Source organism: Chinchilla lanigera, unplaced genomic scaffold (assembly GCF_000276665.1).
Source record: "Chinchilla lanigera isolate Chin_1 unplaced genomic scaffold, ChiLan1.0 scaffold00002, whole genome shotgun sequence".
Taxonomy (NCBI): domain Eukaryota; kingdom Metazoa; phylum Chordata; class Mammalia; order Rodentia; family Chinchillidae; genus Chinchilla; species Chinchilla lanigera.
In genome coordinates, this window is record NW_004955403.1 from 24,314,151 (window position 1) to 24,330,599 (window position 16,449).

Below are 16,449 nucleotides of genomic sequence, written 5' to 3' on the forward strand. Positions count from 1 at the left end.
TCACATCTGACTATGGTTTTCTAGAAAGATTAGGCAAGTAAGATGGCAGAAAGCAAACAGGCTTCTTAGAAATGCAAAAAATAGACTGGCTTTGGGAGAAAGTAAAACTCTACCCTCTTCTGTGGTTAAATTTAATGGGTAACACATCTTCTGTACTTTTTCTCCACCATAAGTGTGAACAGAGGTGGCATGAGGAGAGGAAGAAGCTTAGCATTGAAAAAAGGAAGGAATTATGCTTTCCAAGAGATCTTGAGCGTGACCTCAGTATGGAGTCTCAGGAAGATAAAGTCTGGAGAGGATGGTGATGGTAATTGGACCACAATGCGATTGTGCTTAATGCTACTAAACTGTATGCTCAAAAGTGACCAAAGTGATACATTTTATGTATATTGTACCACAGATGTAAAAATTAAAAAAACAGGGGAAGTTGCCTAGGATTTTCGGAAAGTATTTTGTGGGTGTGTCTTGTTGGTAGGATTGTGCATTCCTACAGTATTTCTGAGTTAAACCTAAGAGTGAGGCTAAAGTTGTGTTTTTATTGAAATTTTTATATAGCCGGGGCTTCTAGAGTTTGGAGAAATTTGTTGAAGACTGGTTGTCCTTACTTTTTGTTTTATTTCTGTTCTTCTTATCTCTATTTAAGGAGGAAGGTTACCATGGCAAATACCTTTGCTTCTGGAAAGCCAGAGAATACCTAGAGCTCTGAAGACAAGTAGTAACGGCCTGTCTTCCTCAGGCAGGGGAGCAGAGTGGGAAGAGAAGGGCTTTGTCATTTAGCTGGTGTCTGTGAATGTAGTCACTTAATCACTAGAAGTTAGGTTTCCTGACTCTTAAAATTACTGAGAAGAATAAAAACGAGATACCCAGCAAAGTACCTGATACATCATAAGTGTTGAGTAAGTGGTTGCTTTAGGACTTGTTCATTGTATGAGATGTGCAATGGAAAAATGAGAGAGTTTAGTTTTTACTCCTAAGTCTTCTAGCCATTCAGCAACCCTAATTGGGAAGTTGGGATTCTGAAACCCAATTTAGAATAAGGATTGAATAGAGATTTAGAACATCTTGATAATGTATCCCTTGGGAATCCAAGTATAGTGGGACGGTATTATATGGGACATACCCTTGTGTAAGTTTTGGTTTTGCTTTAGCTATTGAGTTGGAAGCTGAGTTTCTACAAGTGACCTTTTTTGATGTGTACTAGAGAAAACAAGCTGCAGTCTCTACCTTGATCTAACAGGGAAGACAAGGGAAAAATTCATCAAGTTGTATGCTTGTCTGTGTACTTGATGTAATTTATTATGTATAATTGATAAGTTACCTAATAAGTCAGGTAAGAAATGAGAGGGAGGGGGCCCAAGTAGGAGAGAGAGACAGATAGACTGACTTACTACATTATACATACCATTACAAAGAGTCATTTCCCCAGGTCTGACTCACAGACCTCTAACAGTAGAGGATAAAACAAGGGGATTTGGAGAAATATTCACTCAGGTCACTGATATGTAGTGGTGGTTTTATAATGACTGATTTTTTCTTAACTTTTATTTTCTTTGTGTCCTAGTTAAGAAAAGTAGCCATGGAGAACACTGAAAACTCAGTGGATGCAAAATCCATTAAAAATTTAGAAACGTGAGTATATAAATGGAATCCTTTATAGTCAGAAAAAGATGGATATATAAAATGCAGTAGGAGTGGGGAACAGATAGGCTTTCAAGCCAGAGACCAAGTGATTTCCCACCTCAGAAAGCTGTATGGCTTTAAGTAAGTTCACTTCATTGAGTCTCATCTTTAAAATGGAGGTAGTAAATCTTTGACAGAACTTTGGGGAGGATGAAGGGAAAAACCTAAGACAGTGTCTGACTCATCCCTGGAATAAGAAGGATTCCCCAGGAGAGGCAGAACTCACCACTGGGGTGCTGTCTGTCTGCCCAAATCGTTGTCCAGGATTAGAGATTGTGTGTTTGGGGTAATTCTTTGACATGTTGTTTGTAGGTTTTAAGACTTAAAATGCAGTGTTGATTTTCAGATGCAGAAGAATTGCCTAGTTATGAATTATCTTTTATCTTCTTTATCCTTGCAACCTTTTTTAGATGATCCACATTTTTGGCTTTTTTAAATTTTTGGTGTCTCCACTGTACCTTTGGCTTTTTTTTACTCATAGCTTTTTTAAACTCCTCTCAGGAGCATATTGCCTGGCCTCCTATGCTTTTGAAATCGAGGTGGAAGCCTTTTTAACTTAAGAACTCCTGCATTTTGTATGCACCGAAAATGAGCATTACATAGATAATGCCAAAGTCTGCTGCCAGCTAGAGCAGTAGCCAGCCTTTCTTTTTTCTCTCTTTGCTGTAGGGGTCAAGTGTCCTTAATCTCACTCTCTGGCAAAGTTTCTGGACATGAGCAAAATGAAGACAAACTTTTTGCCAAGTCATAACACACATATCTGGAGTCCAGCACTCAGTGCAGTCCTTCCCAGCAGAAACCTCCCAAGCCTGATCTTTATCGGCAGAATTTTTATTAGCCTTCTGATCTTTTGAGCTCTGACCAGAATATTCCATGCAGAACTGCCTAAGGCATTTTAGCTCTGCTCTTTTAGGTGACATCTCTGAACCTTTTAAAACTCTTTCCACAAGGCATTTTTAAAGGCTCTTGAGCCATATGGTTAGGTATAGTCACAGCAACAACCCCACTCCTGGTACCAACGTCTGTTTTAGTTACTTTTTTTTTGTTGCTGAGACAAAATATCCAACACCCAAAATTGAGGAAGGAAAGGTTTGTTTAGCTCACAGTTTCTGTAAGTTTTAGTCCTTAATCACATGGCTCCAAGGCAAGGTGGTATGGCACAGGGGCAGCAGTCCCAGGCCGCTGAAGATACCAAAAGCAACAACAGCAAAAGGGGAAAAAGCAAGCCATTTTTCTCCCTTACATTGTATGTAGGCTATCCACCCTAGGGGGTGGGGCATCCTTTACACCCATACCATCTCAGTGCTTTTCTCTTTTACATGCTCAGGATGTTTACCAAGTAAGGACCCTGGCTCCCTGCTGAATTAAACTTCTCAGTGTCTCAAGTTGACACAGTGTATCAACCATTACAACATCCAGTAACTGGCCAATAAAGGAAAACTATAAAAATTCAAACACTTCAGTTAATTCATGTCTGTTTATCATCCATGTGAAATATTTTTGATTTTAACTATCTTGAATTGATCAACACATTTTATAAGTGTACCAAAACATCACCATAAAGATGTATAATTATCTGTCAATTGAAATTTTTTTTAAATTCTAAAAGTTTATTTCTGACACCCAGTATTATTATTTTGGACCACTCTTAGACTTACAGACTAACCTTACTGTGAAATAATTGTATTATAGCAATGCTAACACCAAATCCCTACAAGTGATTTAGCCTGTTTGTTTAGCAAAGGAATTTGAAATACAATCCCGTTTTCCAGGGTTGGTGTTTAAACCTTGACATCTTTTTGTACAGAATATCATATAAATCGCAAATTGCATTTGTGAAAAAGAGGTCTAGGATTGTTTTGCTCCTGTGATGCGTCACCCTCACATTCCCAAGCTTTTTGAGTCTGCTTTTTGTTGAGGACTATCCCTTCTTGGTCCATCTATCATATTGCTGGTAGAGATCTTACTCGTAAGGAGGAAGTGCGGAATGAGCTTCAGAAGATGGGATTTATAGTCCTGTGGTCCATTACAGGTCGAGTATCCTTACAAGTGTTTAAATTGTAGTTTCATTCAGATTTGGTTATATTTGCATATACATAATGAGGTGTCTTACGGCTGGGACCCAAGTCCGGACACTAAATCCATTTGTATTCCATATAAACCTTACACATATAGCCTGAAACTAATTTCATACATTTTTAATGTACCTATATTTTTACTGTGACCTGTCTCAGGTCAGATGTGAAATTTTCCATATATGGCATTGTGTATGCTTCCAAAAAGTTCCAGACTTCGGAGCATTTCAGATTTTTTAATAAGGGATACTCAAATTGTATCTTTATGACCTGAAGGTTAAATCTTTCAGGATTTAGGATTTTAATTTTTGCAAAATGTGAGTTAGGGGTGTGGGACTGTACCTCTGAACTGTTAAATATAACAGTTCTTTTCTGACCTTGACTCCTTTATTTACTACTTTTAATCACAATATTTTTAGAATTGGGTAAAATATAAAATACTCTAAGTATATGAGCATATAGAGTTAAGGTGTTGGTGTTTGACTGTTTCTAGACCTGTTATTTCTCAGATTCCTGGTAGATCATAAGTTAGGCCTGTGGCCTAATTTGTCAAGTTTTGTTGGAACAAAGCCATACATGTTCATTTACATATTGTTCCTAGCTAGTCTGACCAGTAGAAGTGAGTACCTGTACCAGAGACTTGAAGACCCAACAGCCTAAATATTTAGTATTTAGGTCCTAAGAATGTATTTACTGATCCAGACAAGGTTTTCAGAGAACTGATTTTCAGATAAGTATTTTCAGTTACTTATAATAGTGCCTATATAAATTATTAACTAATAGCTAATTAATTTTTTCAGCTCATACAGTTTGAGGAACAATTTAGTGGTTTTCTATCATTTCAGAGTTAAACGTTTTACTCTTACCTTGAAGTATAAACTATAAAGTTAGAAATTTTTAAATTATAAAGTGTATTTGATAAAATTTAAAGGGAAGTAAGGAACATGAAATTTAAAAGCTGAAGCTGTGAAGTCCAGTAAACAGTTTCCTTCCCCTTGTCTCTGATAGGATGTCTGCATGGCCTTCAGGACATCTCTTAGCCTCGGGTGGGTCATTTTTGCATCTGTAAAATAGCTTGTTGTAAAATTTTAAATTAAGAAGATCCTGTAGCAGAAAATTTTGTACGCAGCTTTAAACAAGTGTTAGCTGTTCTTTTGAGTCATAAACTCATTGTATTAGTGGATTTGTCACGTTTACCTTTTTAAAGTATCTGATTTCCAAACAGAAAGATCATACATGGAAGCAAATCAATGGACTCTGGAATATTCTTGGACAATAGATACAAAATGGATTATCCTGAAATGGGTCTGTGTATAGTAATTAATAATAAGAACTTCCATAAAAGCACTGGTATGTATCTTACATAATTTTAACTTTTTTTCAAATGTTTGTGTCATTTATATTTGATATGATACAAAAAGGACTATTTGATAGGCTTTTATTAGTCAGTAGACTGTGATGCAGAATACCAAGGTGGAAATAAGGCAAGACTGTACAGGTCCTAGAATACAATATAAACTTTTAACTTTCCTACCCATGTGCAAAATCTCCCCCTCTTTGGACAGCTGGCCTCTTACCTTTCTGCTTGGCTTCTTCCACCCTCACTAATCTATAACCCTTGCTTGTTTATCCTCCTGCTCCCTCTTTTAGACCAATAAAAGGTTCTCACAAAATATTAAGGGACAGTACTTCTTTCCAGAACCTGCAAGGCACGTCACAGATATTGTCTATTTATTTTTACAACAAACCTGAGAAGCCGCTGCTTTTAGTTTATAGAAAGTTAAAAAACTTAGGCATAGGTAGTACAGTAGCAGTGCTGGCGTCTGGGCCTTTGTCTCACTGACTGCAAAGGCTGAGCTCTGTTGTGCTTTTCTTCCATAGGTCTTCATCTCTGTTCCCCATGTTAAAGACTTCCTGTTACTTCTTATACTTTGCTGTGATGTTTATTTCTTTTCCTTCCTTAAATTTTGAATACAGGTAGTTTAAGTTTGTTATCTTGACTTCTTATTCTTGCCTCTTAACGTTTTTCCTCTGCTTTCTGCCTTTACCACTGAAGCTGCTCTCTTTAAGTTCCCCATGGCCTGATCACCAAATCCCATTCTTGGTGCACTATGTACAGTTTGAATCTACTAATTGTAGAATTTTCTTAGAGAATACACAAAATGAAATCTTTCAGAATCTCAAAAAGTAATTAGCATTTAAGTGTATTACTTCTTGTTTTCCTTGGTAGTTTTTTGGAAAAGATTGATTTTATTCATTCCATGAAAACAAAATTGTATCTTGCTTGTCCCCCTTAATGTAATAATAAGCATGTTTGTATTGCTGTATAATTTTCCAACTGTTATTTTGATGGTCATATATTATTGCATCCCCAAAATATACTATTCATCTAATTTGTGAAATTTACTATATGAATGAACATTTTGGCTATTTCCTTGTTACTCATCTTTCAGATGATGCTGTGAAAATTCTTTGAGTTGATATATTAATCATATTAGAATTAATTTTGTGTGTGGGGAGAGTACCAGGGATCGAGCTCAGGACCTTGCACTTTCCAGGCAGCCGTTTGTGCCACTGAGCTATATCCCCAGCCCAGAATTAATTTTTAATTATAGAAACTAGATGTAGTCAATCAAATTTAAGATACCAGAGTGGTGGCAAGAATTGAAGGAAGTCAGATTTTACAGGAAAAGAAACAGGATTTGGTACTAGATTTGTTAAAAAGAATACAGAGAGAATAGTTGAAAATTAGTTTCTAAATTTGAATTGCACTATTTTATTGCTTTTGGCTATAAGTCCAATTACCAACTTCAGCCATTAAATTTTAAAAAACCACTTTATTCCTTTTGCTTGATGAATTTTTGAAAGTCTGTTGGGTGTGCACTGGGTGTTGAATGTAGGGCCTCTCTCCTATGCCAAGCACATGCTCTAACACTGAGCTGTGCCTCCAGCTCTGGACAATTTCCCCACTGTGCTGTATGGTCCCACATCTGTATAAATGAAGCTAGTAAATTACTACCTCAAGATAGTTAGAAGGATTAAAAGAGATTACCTGTTGTACAGTGCCTGCTGTACAGCATTAATATGGTAGTCTTTGGTGTTTTAAATCTTTGGGACCTTAGAATCAAAGCAAAACAGTTGCTGTGAATATATATAGTATTTTCTTAAAAGTAGGACCATGTTTTTTTTTTTTTTTAAAACAATGACTATTTTTCACAGCAAAATTTTATCTAAAAAAAAATCACAACATAGTACTCCACTGTACAGATGAATCGTAATTTACTTAACCAACCCTCTACTATTAGGTATTTAAAGTCATTTTTTGTTCTGGGGTACTTAAGCAGTTATGAAAGATATCCCTGTGGTGATCACACTGGGACCACTCACAGTATGAAGTGTCTTATATTCTGAGAGACTGGAAAGGCTTTGTGTCACCATGATCAAAATAATTAGTCTGGGCATTTAAAAGGAAGAATTCATTGCTTTTTGTGAATGCTACATAGTTCATTTCATTTCAAAGCAGTTATTCTTTTAAAACACAATTAAAAGTAATTCGTTTTATCCCAAGGAATGGCAGCTCGATCTGGTACAGATGTAGATGCAGCAAACATCAGGGAAACATTTATGAACTTGAAATATGAAGTGAGAAATAAAAATGATCTTACATGTGAAGAAATTATGGAATTGATCTGTAATGGTAAGTCATTAAAAAAATGACTTTCATTGACCAGTTTTTTATTATAATCTATAATTTTACATATAATAGAATTGTGAAATTATACTGCGTGTAATTCTGATCTTACAAATTTTAGTAAGAAGTAAAAGATTTTGTTTATGTCAGACCCTAAAATGGCTTCAAGTGTATGGCTTTGTCCCAATTTAAATTTAGATGATCTTAAAGTTCTTTTCTCAGTTTCTTCTTTTTACACAGTATATCTGAGGTGTTAAATTGTAGAGACTTTTTTTCTTATTTGTAAATGTCTTTCTAGTTTCTAAAGAAGATCATAGCAAAAGGAGCAGCTTTGTTTGTGTAATTCTAAGCCATGGTGAAGAAGGAAGAATTTTTGGAACAAATGGACCTGTTGACCTGAAAAGATTAACAAAGTTCTTCAGAGGGGATCTTTGTAGAAGTCTAGCTGGAAAACCCAAACTTTTCATTATTCAGGTAGTGTGTAATTGAGCACCTTGATTATTGAGGATTAATCAGAGAATAATTTATTCACCTGTGAGTTATCCAAAGGGTTTGTTTTTTTTCCTGGAGCTACAGAACTACTGTTAATTTTTAAGCGTTGAAACTACACTTAGAAAATATGAAGTCCATTTCAGTTTTGAAATTATATTAGACTCATGATTAATATCAGTTTTCACATAGCCTTTATGTTTCTTAGGTATAAGCTATACGTGTACACACTTTTTTTTTCACATACATTTTTCAAATAATGTTTGTTTTCTAACTTACAGGCTTGTCGGGGCACAGAACTGGACTGTGGCATTGAGACAGACAGTGGTTTTGATGATGACATGGCATGCCAGAAAATACCAGTAGAGGCCGACTTTTTGTATGCATATTCCACAGCACCAGGTAAGAAAATTACAAAGAAGAATGATATATATATATTTTAAATGAATTATGCTGTGACTGGTTGTAGAAGTAAACAACAAAGTATGTTTCAGAGGCTTAAGGTTTTGATATCCCTAAAAAGTAGCTAACGTCTATATTTTAGGGTACCGTAGCCACAGAGAGATCTCAAAAGGTTATAGACTCACAATGACCTTAATACCAGAGTGTATACTACGTGGCAACAGCAGTCAGAGTTTATCACTCATTTATTACAAAGAAACAGGGATGCATTGGACCCTCCACCCTTTTATCCGGTTTTGCTTTTTTGCATTTTCGCTCTGTCATCTGTGGTCTGAAAGTATTACATGGAAAATTCCAGAAGTTAACAACTCATAAGTTTTAAATTGTGTGACATTCTGAGGAGTGTGATGAAATCTCAGTCCATCCCTCCTGCAACATGAATCATCCCTTTCCCTGGTATACCCATGTCGTTAGTCACTCTGTAGCCACCTCAGTTACCAGATCGATTACCAGCCATCACAGTGCTTGTGTTCAAGTTCAAGCAGTAATGTTGGCAATTCAGATGTGCCAGAGAGAAGCCCTAAAGTCCTTTTTAAATGAAAAGATGAAAGTTCTTGACTTCATAAGGAAAGAAAACAAATCTATGCTGAGATTTATAAGATATAATAATAAAAATGAATCTCTGTGAAATTGTGATGAAGCCAAAAAAAAAAAAAAAATTCATGCTAGTGTTGTTGTTGCACATCAAACTGCACAAGTTCTGGTCATAATATAGGTGACTGCTTAGTTAAGTGGAAAAGGCATTGTGGGCAGAAAACCTGAACCTGTGTGTGTACATTGGAAAAAACAAAGTACATAAAAGGTTTAGGCACTCACAGGAGTTGGGAACATATCCCCTGAAGATAATAAGGGAATAATGCATGTTTTCTGGGAATTTTTGAAGGTAAGAATTAAGCTAAACCTGGCTAATTGGGAGAAGGTAGAAGTAGAAGTTAATTAGGAGAAAGTAAAGAAGGTAAATGTATTATCAGAACATGCTAACCTCCACTCTTTTGTGACTGTGTTACTGATACCATCATATAAATAAACGTTGATTATGTACCTGTTCACTGATAAACAAATTCAGTGCCAGAGAGTGGGGAAACATGATAAAAGTATTTTTAAGCAATGTTACATTTTTAAATGTGCTCAGTATGGTTTCCTTTATCCTCCAAGTACCTTTTTAGGCAAAATGCTTCCAGATTAAATACAATGAGTGTAATAGTTAATAGCAAAAAAATACCATGTATAATTTTTCCTTTTTGGATTTTCTGTTTATTATACTTGATTCAGATCTCCCATTGACACAGTAATATTCTTAAATGTGTAGGCATTCATAAACTGTTTATTTTTTATCTAACTAATATTAAAATAAGATGAAATCCACTGGACATGGTGGTACATGCCTGTAATCCCAGCACTGGCGAGAGGCTGAGGAAGGAGGACTGCCATGAGTTCGAGACCAGCCTGGGCAATATAGTGAGTTCAAGGCCAGACTGAACTATATAGTGAGACCTTGTCTCAAAAAATAAAATCAGATGAAATCTGATTGAAACATCATGCAATTTATAATGGTCCATTTTATATATCTTTGCTTCTGCATCTTCTCATGGTTGGCATGTTTACTTGTTCTTCCCTGGGAGAATGGAGGTGCTTGTTCCTCCCTGTGAGAAGGGGAGCCCCAAGAGTAACATTTTCAATAATTTAGTGGGCCACAATTCTTTCTCTGCTCAAAGCAGAAGTGTATGCCCAGTGCATCCCCTGCCCCCCAGCATCATATCTCCTAAAATCAGAGCTGTCAGTTTTTTCCTTTTATGGCTTATAAAATTAAAATTATAAAAATAAAATACAGTAAAAAAAATAAAATAAAAATTAAATTATATTAAAAATCATCTTTGTAGATAGGGTTCTATACTAATTTATAGAATCAACTAAAATCAGATATCCATGGTATTTGGCTATATTTTTCCTTTTAGGTTACTATTCCTGGCGAAATTCAAGGGATGGATCCTGGTTCATTCAGTCACTTTGTGCTATGCTGAAATTGTATGCACACAAGCTTGAGTTTATGCATATTCTTACTCGTGTTAACCGGAAGGTAGCAACAGAATTTGAGTCATTTTCTTGTGATTCTACTTTTCATGCAAAGAAACAAATTCCGTGTATTGTGTCCATGCTCACAAAAGAACTGTATTTTTTTCACTAAAAATGGTTGACTTTTTTTAAGTTTGTATGTCAAGTGAGGAAACAATATAAATGATACTGTATTTCCATCTCTAATTGAATACTTCAGAACCATACCATTTCCTAGCAGAAGAACCACAATGAAGCTACGTACCTCAAACTCAGAATCAGGTAGTTGAAAATGAATTTAATTAGGAATAAATAAGTATGGATATTGGTGTAATAATTATGAAAAGAAAGTATTGTAATTTTACATCTTTCATAATTAGTGACACTTTATGATGTATGGTATGAATTTTCAAATAATTATGAGGAAGTTAAACATTGTAGTAGTGAATTTTAAGGATACACCCCTACACACTTAGTTTTTGTCAGACTATAAAATTGATGATGTAGACTAACGTATCTTAGACCTTAAGGATCCAAGGGCATGGTCAAAAGTTTGAACCTTTATTTTAGAACTGATGTATGCAAACAAAACTGCATTTTTAAGTCAGTTATTATAGCTTATGATTTTTGTGATGCTTGTTCTGAGCATGAGTTTCTTGTAAAAAAAATCATGTCTACTATTGACAAGGAAAGAATATATTTAAGAGAAAGTATGAGTAAATTGAGCTGATTCTCTTAAGGCTAACATGCCATGTTGATGGAGAGACAGAGTCATAACTATAAGGTGCTAAGATCTGTCAGCATGTTTCTTCTCATTTGTTCTTAACAAATCGGATGAAATTTACACACCAGCAAAATACCTGAAGATCTATTATGTAAAAACCTCAAACTATTACTAGGATGAAGAAATTCTACAGAGACATACTAAAATACTGTCTGTACAAGAAACAGTGGAATATAAGGAACGAACAATAAATGGATCCGTTGGGCAGGCTGTAACTTGAGATGGTTTGAGCCTGAGCAGAGATGTGGCAGTGTCCAAACAATGCAGAGCTACAGATGACACTTTAGAATAAAGTCCTGCCAGATGATTTCTTCAGGAGCACACAGTGTGTGTGGAAGATACTCCCAGGGCATATGAGAAAGTGAACCAAGTGAGAAATCCCTAAAATGGAGCTTTTCTGAAGAGCCACAAAAATTGTAGTATTCTTTGTAGCATAATTGATAGTGTGCTATATTGTGCAGAAGTTTACAATCAGAGGAATAGTAGTGGTAACATGTTATACTGTTACCTAAAATAAAGGACCACAGCACAAAGGGCTTTAGAAGCATCCAGTCGGAGCCCTTCTTGCGCCTGCGGGGAAACTGCAGGCCAGCGCTCAGCCCCACCCAGGGAGGCCAGGCTCCAAGCTTCCTTCTCAGCCATGGCTGATGGCACCTGTGTGCTTCACAAACTTTCAGTCTGACATTTCCTGTGAACTTCCTTTTGGCTCAAAGAAAGGAATTTACATTTATAATTGACAACTATTTGTTTTGATAAGATCTATTAACTTTTCCTAAGTAAAAGTAGCATGTAATGATATCCTAAGATGAGTTTTTGTGTGACAATTTTGTAAAAGTTTTTTAATTTGCATTTTTATTTCCAAACATAAATTCAGATTTAAATTACCAATGTGTTTGAGTTTTCTTGTTGTTCTTGTTGATGTTTTTGATAGTGTCCTACTAAATGGATGTTAAAATGTTGTTAACCAAGAGCTTAATTTGGAAGAGGTAGAGAGGATGCTTCAGTGCCCTAATCCAATATTTTGAGGTGCTGGCAAATGATCAGTGCTCTTACATTTCCCAGACCTCTCAGAAGGTCCTGATCTAAAACAAACACAATGCCAGAAGGAATATGAGATTTACATAGATCTCAGTCCCTAAATATGATCACAGTTTTGTATTTAAAATATTTTCTACCGCATAGATTTTTTAATAGGGCTAATGGGGGAAAAAGGCTATGGGGGGGATATTTTACAAGCTACAGATGTTTATTGATGATGGGCTGTGACAAGAAGATGCCTCCTTCTCACTTTAGGCACTTAGAAAAGGAGAATGGGCAAGTGAGGTTGGGTGTGGATTAAACTTTCTTCTAATACTTTCGTGGTAAACATACTACTTTTGAGTCAAAAACAAATTGTAACAGGGAATTCCTTTTACTGAAGAGCAGAGGAGCACAAATGACCGAGATTAGCCCTCTTTAAATTGGGCTGTGTGGTGGAATAAGAGAAGGCTAGCCTCTTCTAATCTCCCTGCTGTATAATGGAGTCTCAATATTAAAAGGAAAGGGACCAACACCCCAAAAGAAAAGTGGACCAAGGGCGTTAGACCACAAAAAAGAGTAGACACCCTTTAAACTCACATAAAGAGCTTAATCTCCGTCGTAATAAAAGAAATGCGGATAATACTGTTGTCATTTGTCATCTGTCAAAAATTTCCAAAGTTTGATAAGACACTATTGTTGAGACTGGGGACCGTCTTGTGGAGAAAAATTCATCTCTTTTTCTCTCCAAGTACTGGGAATTAAAGCCAGGGGTTTTGCACTGAGCTACATCCCCATCCCTTTTAAACTGATTAGTTTATGTTTTTCAGACAAGGTCATGTTAAGTGATGGAGTTGCCCAGGTTAAGCTCAAACTTGCAATCCATTTACCTCAGGCTCCCAGAGTGCTGGGATTATTAAAAATAATAGCAGTCCTATTTCTTGGAATCCAGCCGATGCATAGGACTGCACACGTGACCATTCTGTACAAGATTTTCATCTCAATGTTACTTTAATAGTTAAGAGAATGCTGGCAACCTAGCTATAAAGAAGACAGGTTGAATACACTTGTATATTTACATATAGTTGGAGAGAGGGAATCATAGAAAAAATGAATTGAAAGAGTTGTGTTTACTTTTGTTTCAGAAAGATTAGAGTGTGAATAAATGCAACAGCAGGTGTGTCAGGGTTCTATAGAGGAACAATCAATATAAAATAAATGTAATTACACAAACAATTTATTGGATAGGCTTACAGGATCAAAAGTGGGCGAGTCAGAGGAAGAAGACTACAAAATATGCATCTGCACCCTGGAAAGCAGTCTAAGGTTGGAAACCTGGATGCTCATTGTAGGGTCTCCAGTGTGTCTGTCAGAGGCTGACGAGTTTGTGCTGGAAGGTTGAAACTAGACCAGAGTCCTAAAGCAATGGTACTGGAATTCCTCCAAAAAAGGGCACACTTCCTTCTTTACCTTTTCATTCCGACGATGCTACAAGCCCATAGGTTGGTCCTTACTCCTCTGGGGTGGATCTTGCCCCTGTAGTTTGCTGGCCTACAAGTCAATTGTCCACAGATACATCGAAAATGTTACTAATCTACTAGGTGTTTCTTACTCAGGCTAATGTATAGCAATAATCACAGCAGGAATCCAATTAAGAGAAATGCTGAAAATATTGGAAAGAAAAGTAACTGACAGTAGAGGGTTCCTGAGAACTCAGAAGAAGGGTAAATCAGCATAGTTGGGGGTACAGCAGGGAGAATAGAACTCTAAAAATATGAAAAGATGAAAGACTAGGTGTGAATGAAGCTATATTTATACTTTCTGTGGCAGGAACTTTATGGTATTTTCTGTATTCCTGTGAAGCAGAAGATAAGAACTTCCTTGAAGTTGAAGTGGTAATAGTGGGATTAGGGGTGAGAAGAGTAAGGAAGTTTTAAAATAATCATCAAGAGCTGGGGAGAGTGAGCTGCCCAGAGAAGATTAGTAAGATTGCTGGGCAGTGTTAAAATGAACAATTACAGATGTGCAGTCATGTCAGCCTGTCTCGCTGTGATTTTTACCTAGTGGCACTTGGCTGCTTGACTGTTACCTGTATTGGCTTTATCCAACATTGAGCTTCTGCCTGTATTTATTAATAAAGAGAAGCCACAAATATCAAAGTTCAGCCGAAGTGTTTACTGAAATCTAAGTTGGATAGAAGATTAACATTATGAATAATTATGGTCAGAATTGGAGTGAGGCACATTTCAGCATGACAGAGATGATCTCTGTAGAAGAATGAAGTACCATGAAAGGGACCATTTTGGAAAAGAAGTCACATCACCACAAGGTGAGATACTGTCATTCTGAGCAAATGGCTATAAATTAGGGGTCCCCACAGTTCCTTTCTTAGCTTCAACAATTTACTAGGACAGCTCACAGAACTCAGGTACATACATTCCCCAACTTAGTAATGCAACCAAAGAACAGCTGCACAGGAAAGATGCATAGGGCAAAGTGTGGTAAGGAGGGGCACAGAATTTCCATGTTCTCTTCTGTGAGTGCATCAACCTCCCAGTACTTTGATGTGTTCACCGATCCGGAAATTAGCTCAATCTCACAGTTGAAGAGTTTTTATAGAATTCAATCTCTAGCATCCCTACCTTCCCCCAAGGTTGGGATGGGATGGAAAGTGCCAGACTCCTGTTTGATCTTTCTGGCACCTGTTCCCATCCTGAGATTAGAAGACCTGGGCTAAGGCGTCTCATTAGCATAAACTGTGGTGTGATCTAAAGGAACTTGCTAGGAATTACAAAACTCACTCCTATCGTTGAAGAAATTCTAAGGTTTTTAGGCGCTCTGCCAGGAACCGGAACAAAGATCAAATATATTTATTATACCACAGGTATATATCAAAGTCTTAACTAAGAACTTATCTCTGTTCCTTTAGGCTGTGTATACAGTGATTATACAGTGATTGGTAGCTGAAAATAGCCGGCCAGAGCAGAAACAGCTTAGTAGCAGCAGAAGTTGGGGAAAGGAGGAACCCCTGTGGGAGGTCGTAGCAATGGTCAAGATGGGGAGAGCTCGAAGATGATTGCAGAGGAAAATCCAAGAAAGGGACAAAAACCTCATATTCTGTGAAATATCTTTCTAGTAATGTCTAACAATCTAAGGGAGCTTTTATTTCCATAACCTATGTTCATTTATAATATTTAGTTGCTTGACCTTCAAATTCTCCAAGATCCTTTCCCATTTTTAAAGCATATGAAAATAACCGATGATTCTTCTTAAAAACTAAAAATATATTCTTGTTTCCCATTTTTAACCAGAACATGATACAATCAAAAGCACAATGCACAAGTAGCAGTACCCTACTTCTGGCCCATGCTGCTGTATCTATATTCTGAACATTTGCCTCCAGGGCCATTGTTGCTGATGCAAATATTGTACAAATGGAAAGGACTGACAAATAACTTGCAAGTAGTTTCTGTTGAGAAATTTCATTTTTAAATCTGCAGTTATGAGTTTCTTGACTGCTGGTGTGCGTCGTGGAGGCAATCCGTGCACCAAAACCTTGCTGTGCACCTACAGACCCTCCCTGCTGTCCCCATTTCCTGTCCTGAGCCGCCCTGTGGCTCCGGTCCCCTGCTGTGAATTTGAGACCATGGAATGAGAACGGATTCAGATTTGTGTAGCATTTGCATATCACTGTGGTCTGACTCAACTGCCCCTTTAACTCCATCCCTAACTTCCATCATGAGCAGAAACACATACTATGAAAGGAGTAAAAAGAAGTTGCAGTCAAGTTCCTGGAAGATCTCTGCCTATTCCCAGAAAAGGCAAGAGGAATCCTCTCCCTTTTTAGTGTGTTTCTCTCCCTCATTGTTCCTGTATCTGTAACCCTTCAACTTCCTGGAGTTAAGGAAATAATTTGAGCAAAGTGTCCTTTTCTCCATTCTTTGGCTACAGAATAAACCTTTCTTCCCAACTCTTACGTCTCCAGCATTAGCTTTCCTGTGGGATAAACTTCTAAACCTGGATTCAGTAGCAGCCTCATGAAATGTCCTTTCAAAGCACTGTGATGATACCAACTATGGTGCCTCCTTGGAGAGATGCATAATTCAAGTTGCACTAAGTAAACTCCAGGGTAGTCCAAGTTGACATCTGTACATATTTAGTCAGAAAACCAGTTTTTCAGCAGGTAATACAAGTAGATT

The 16,449-nt window shown here is 36.9% G+C and overlaps 1 protein-coding gene across 1 annotated transcript; it reads left to right on the forward strand.

Moving 5' to 3' along the window:
• Positions 1-1,561: 1,561 nt before the first annotated feature.
• Positions 1,562-12,121, forward strand: Casp3 (caspase 3, apoptosis-related cysteine peptidase; the record flags this gene model as incomplete). The annotated part of the gene is given in 6 exon segments (XM_013513062.1): positions 1,562-1,629; positions 4,981-5,105; positions 7,324-7,452; positions 7,745-7,920; positions 8,217-8,337; positions 10,353-12,121. Coding segments are annotated over 6 exon segments (834 nt in total). The 3' UTR covers positions 10,583-12,121.
• Positions 12,122-16,449: the final 4,328 nt, after the last annotated feature.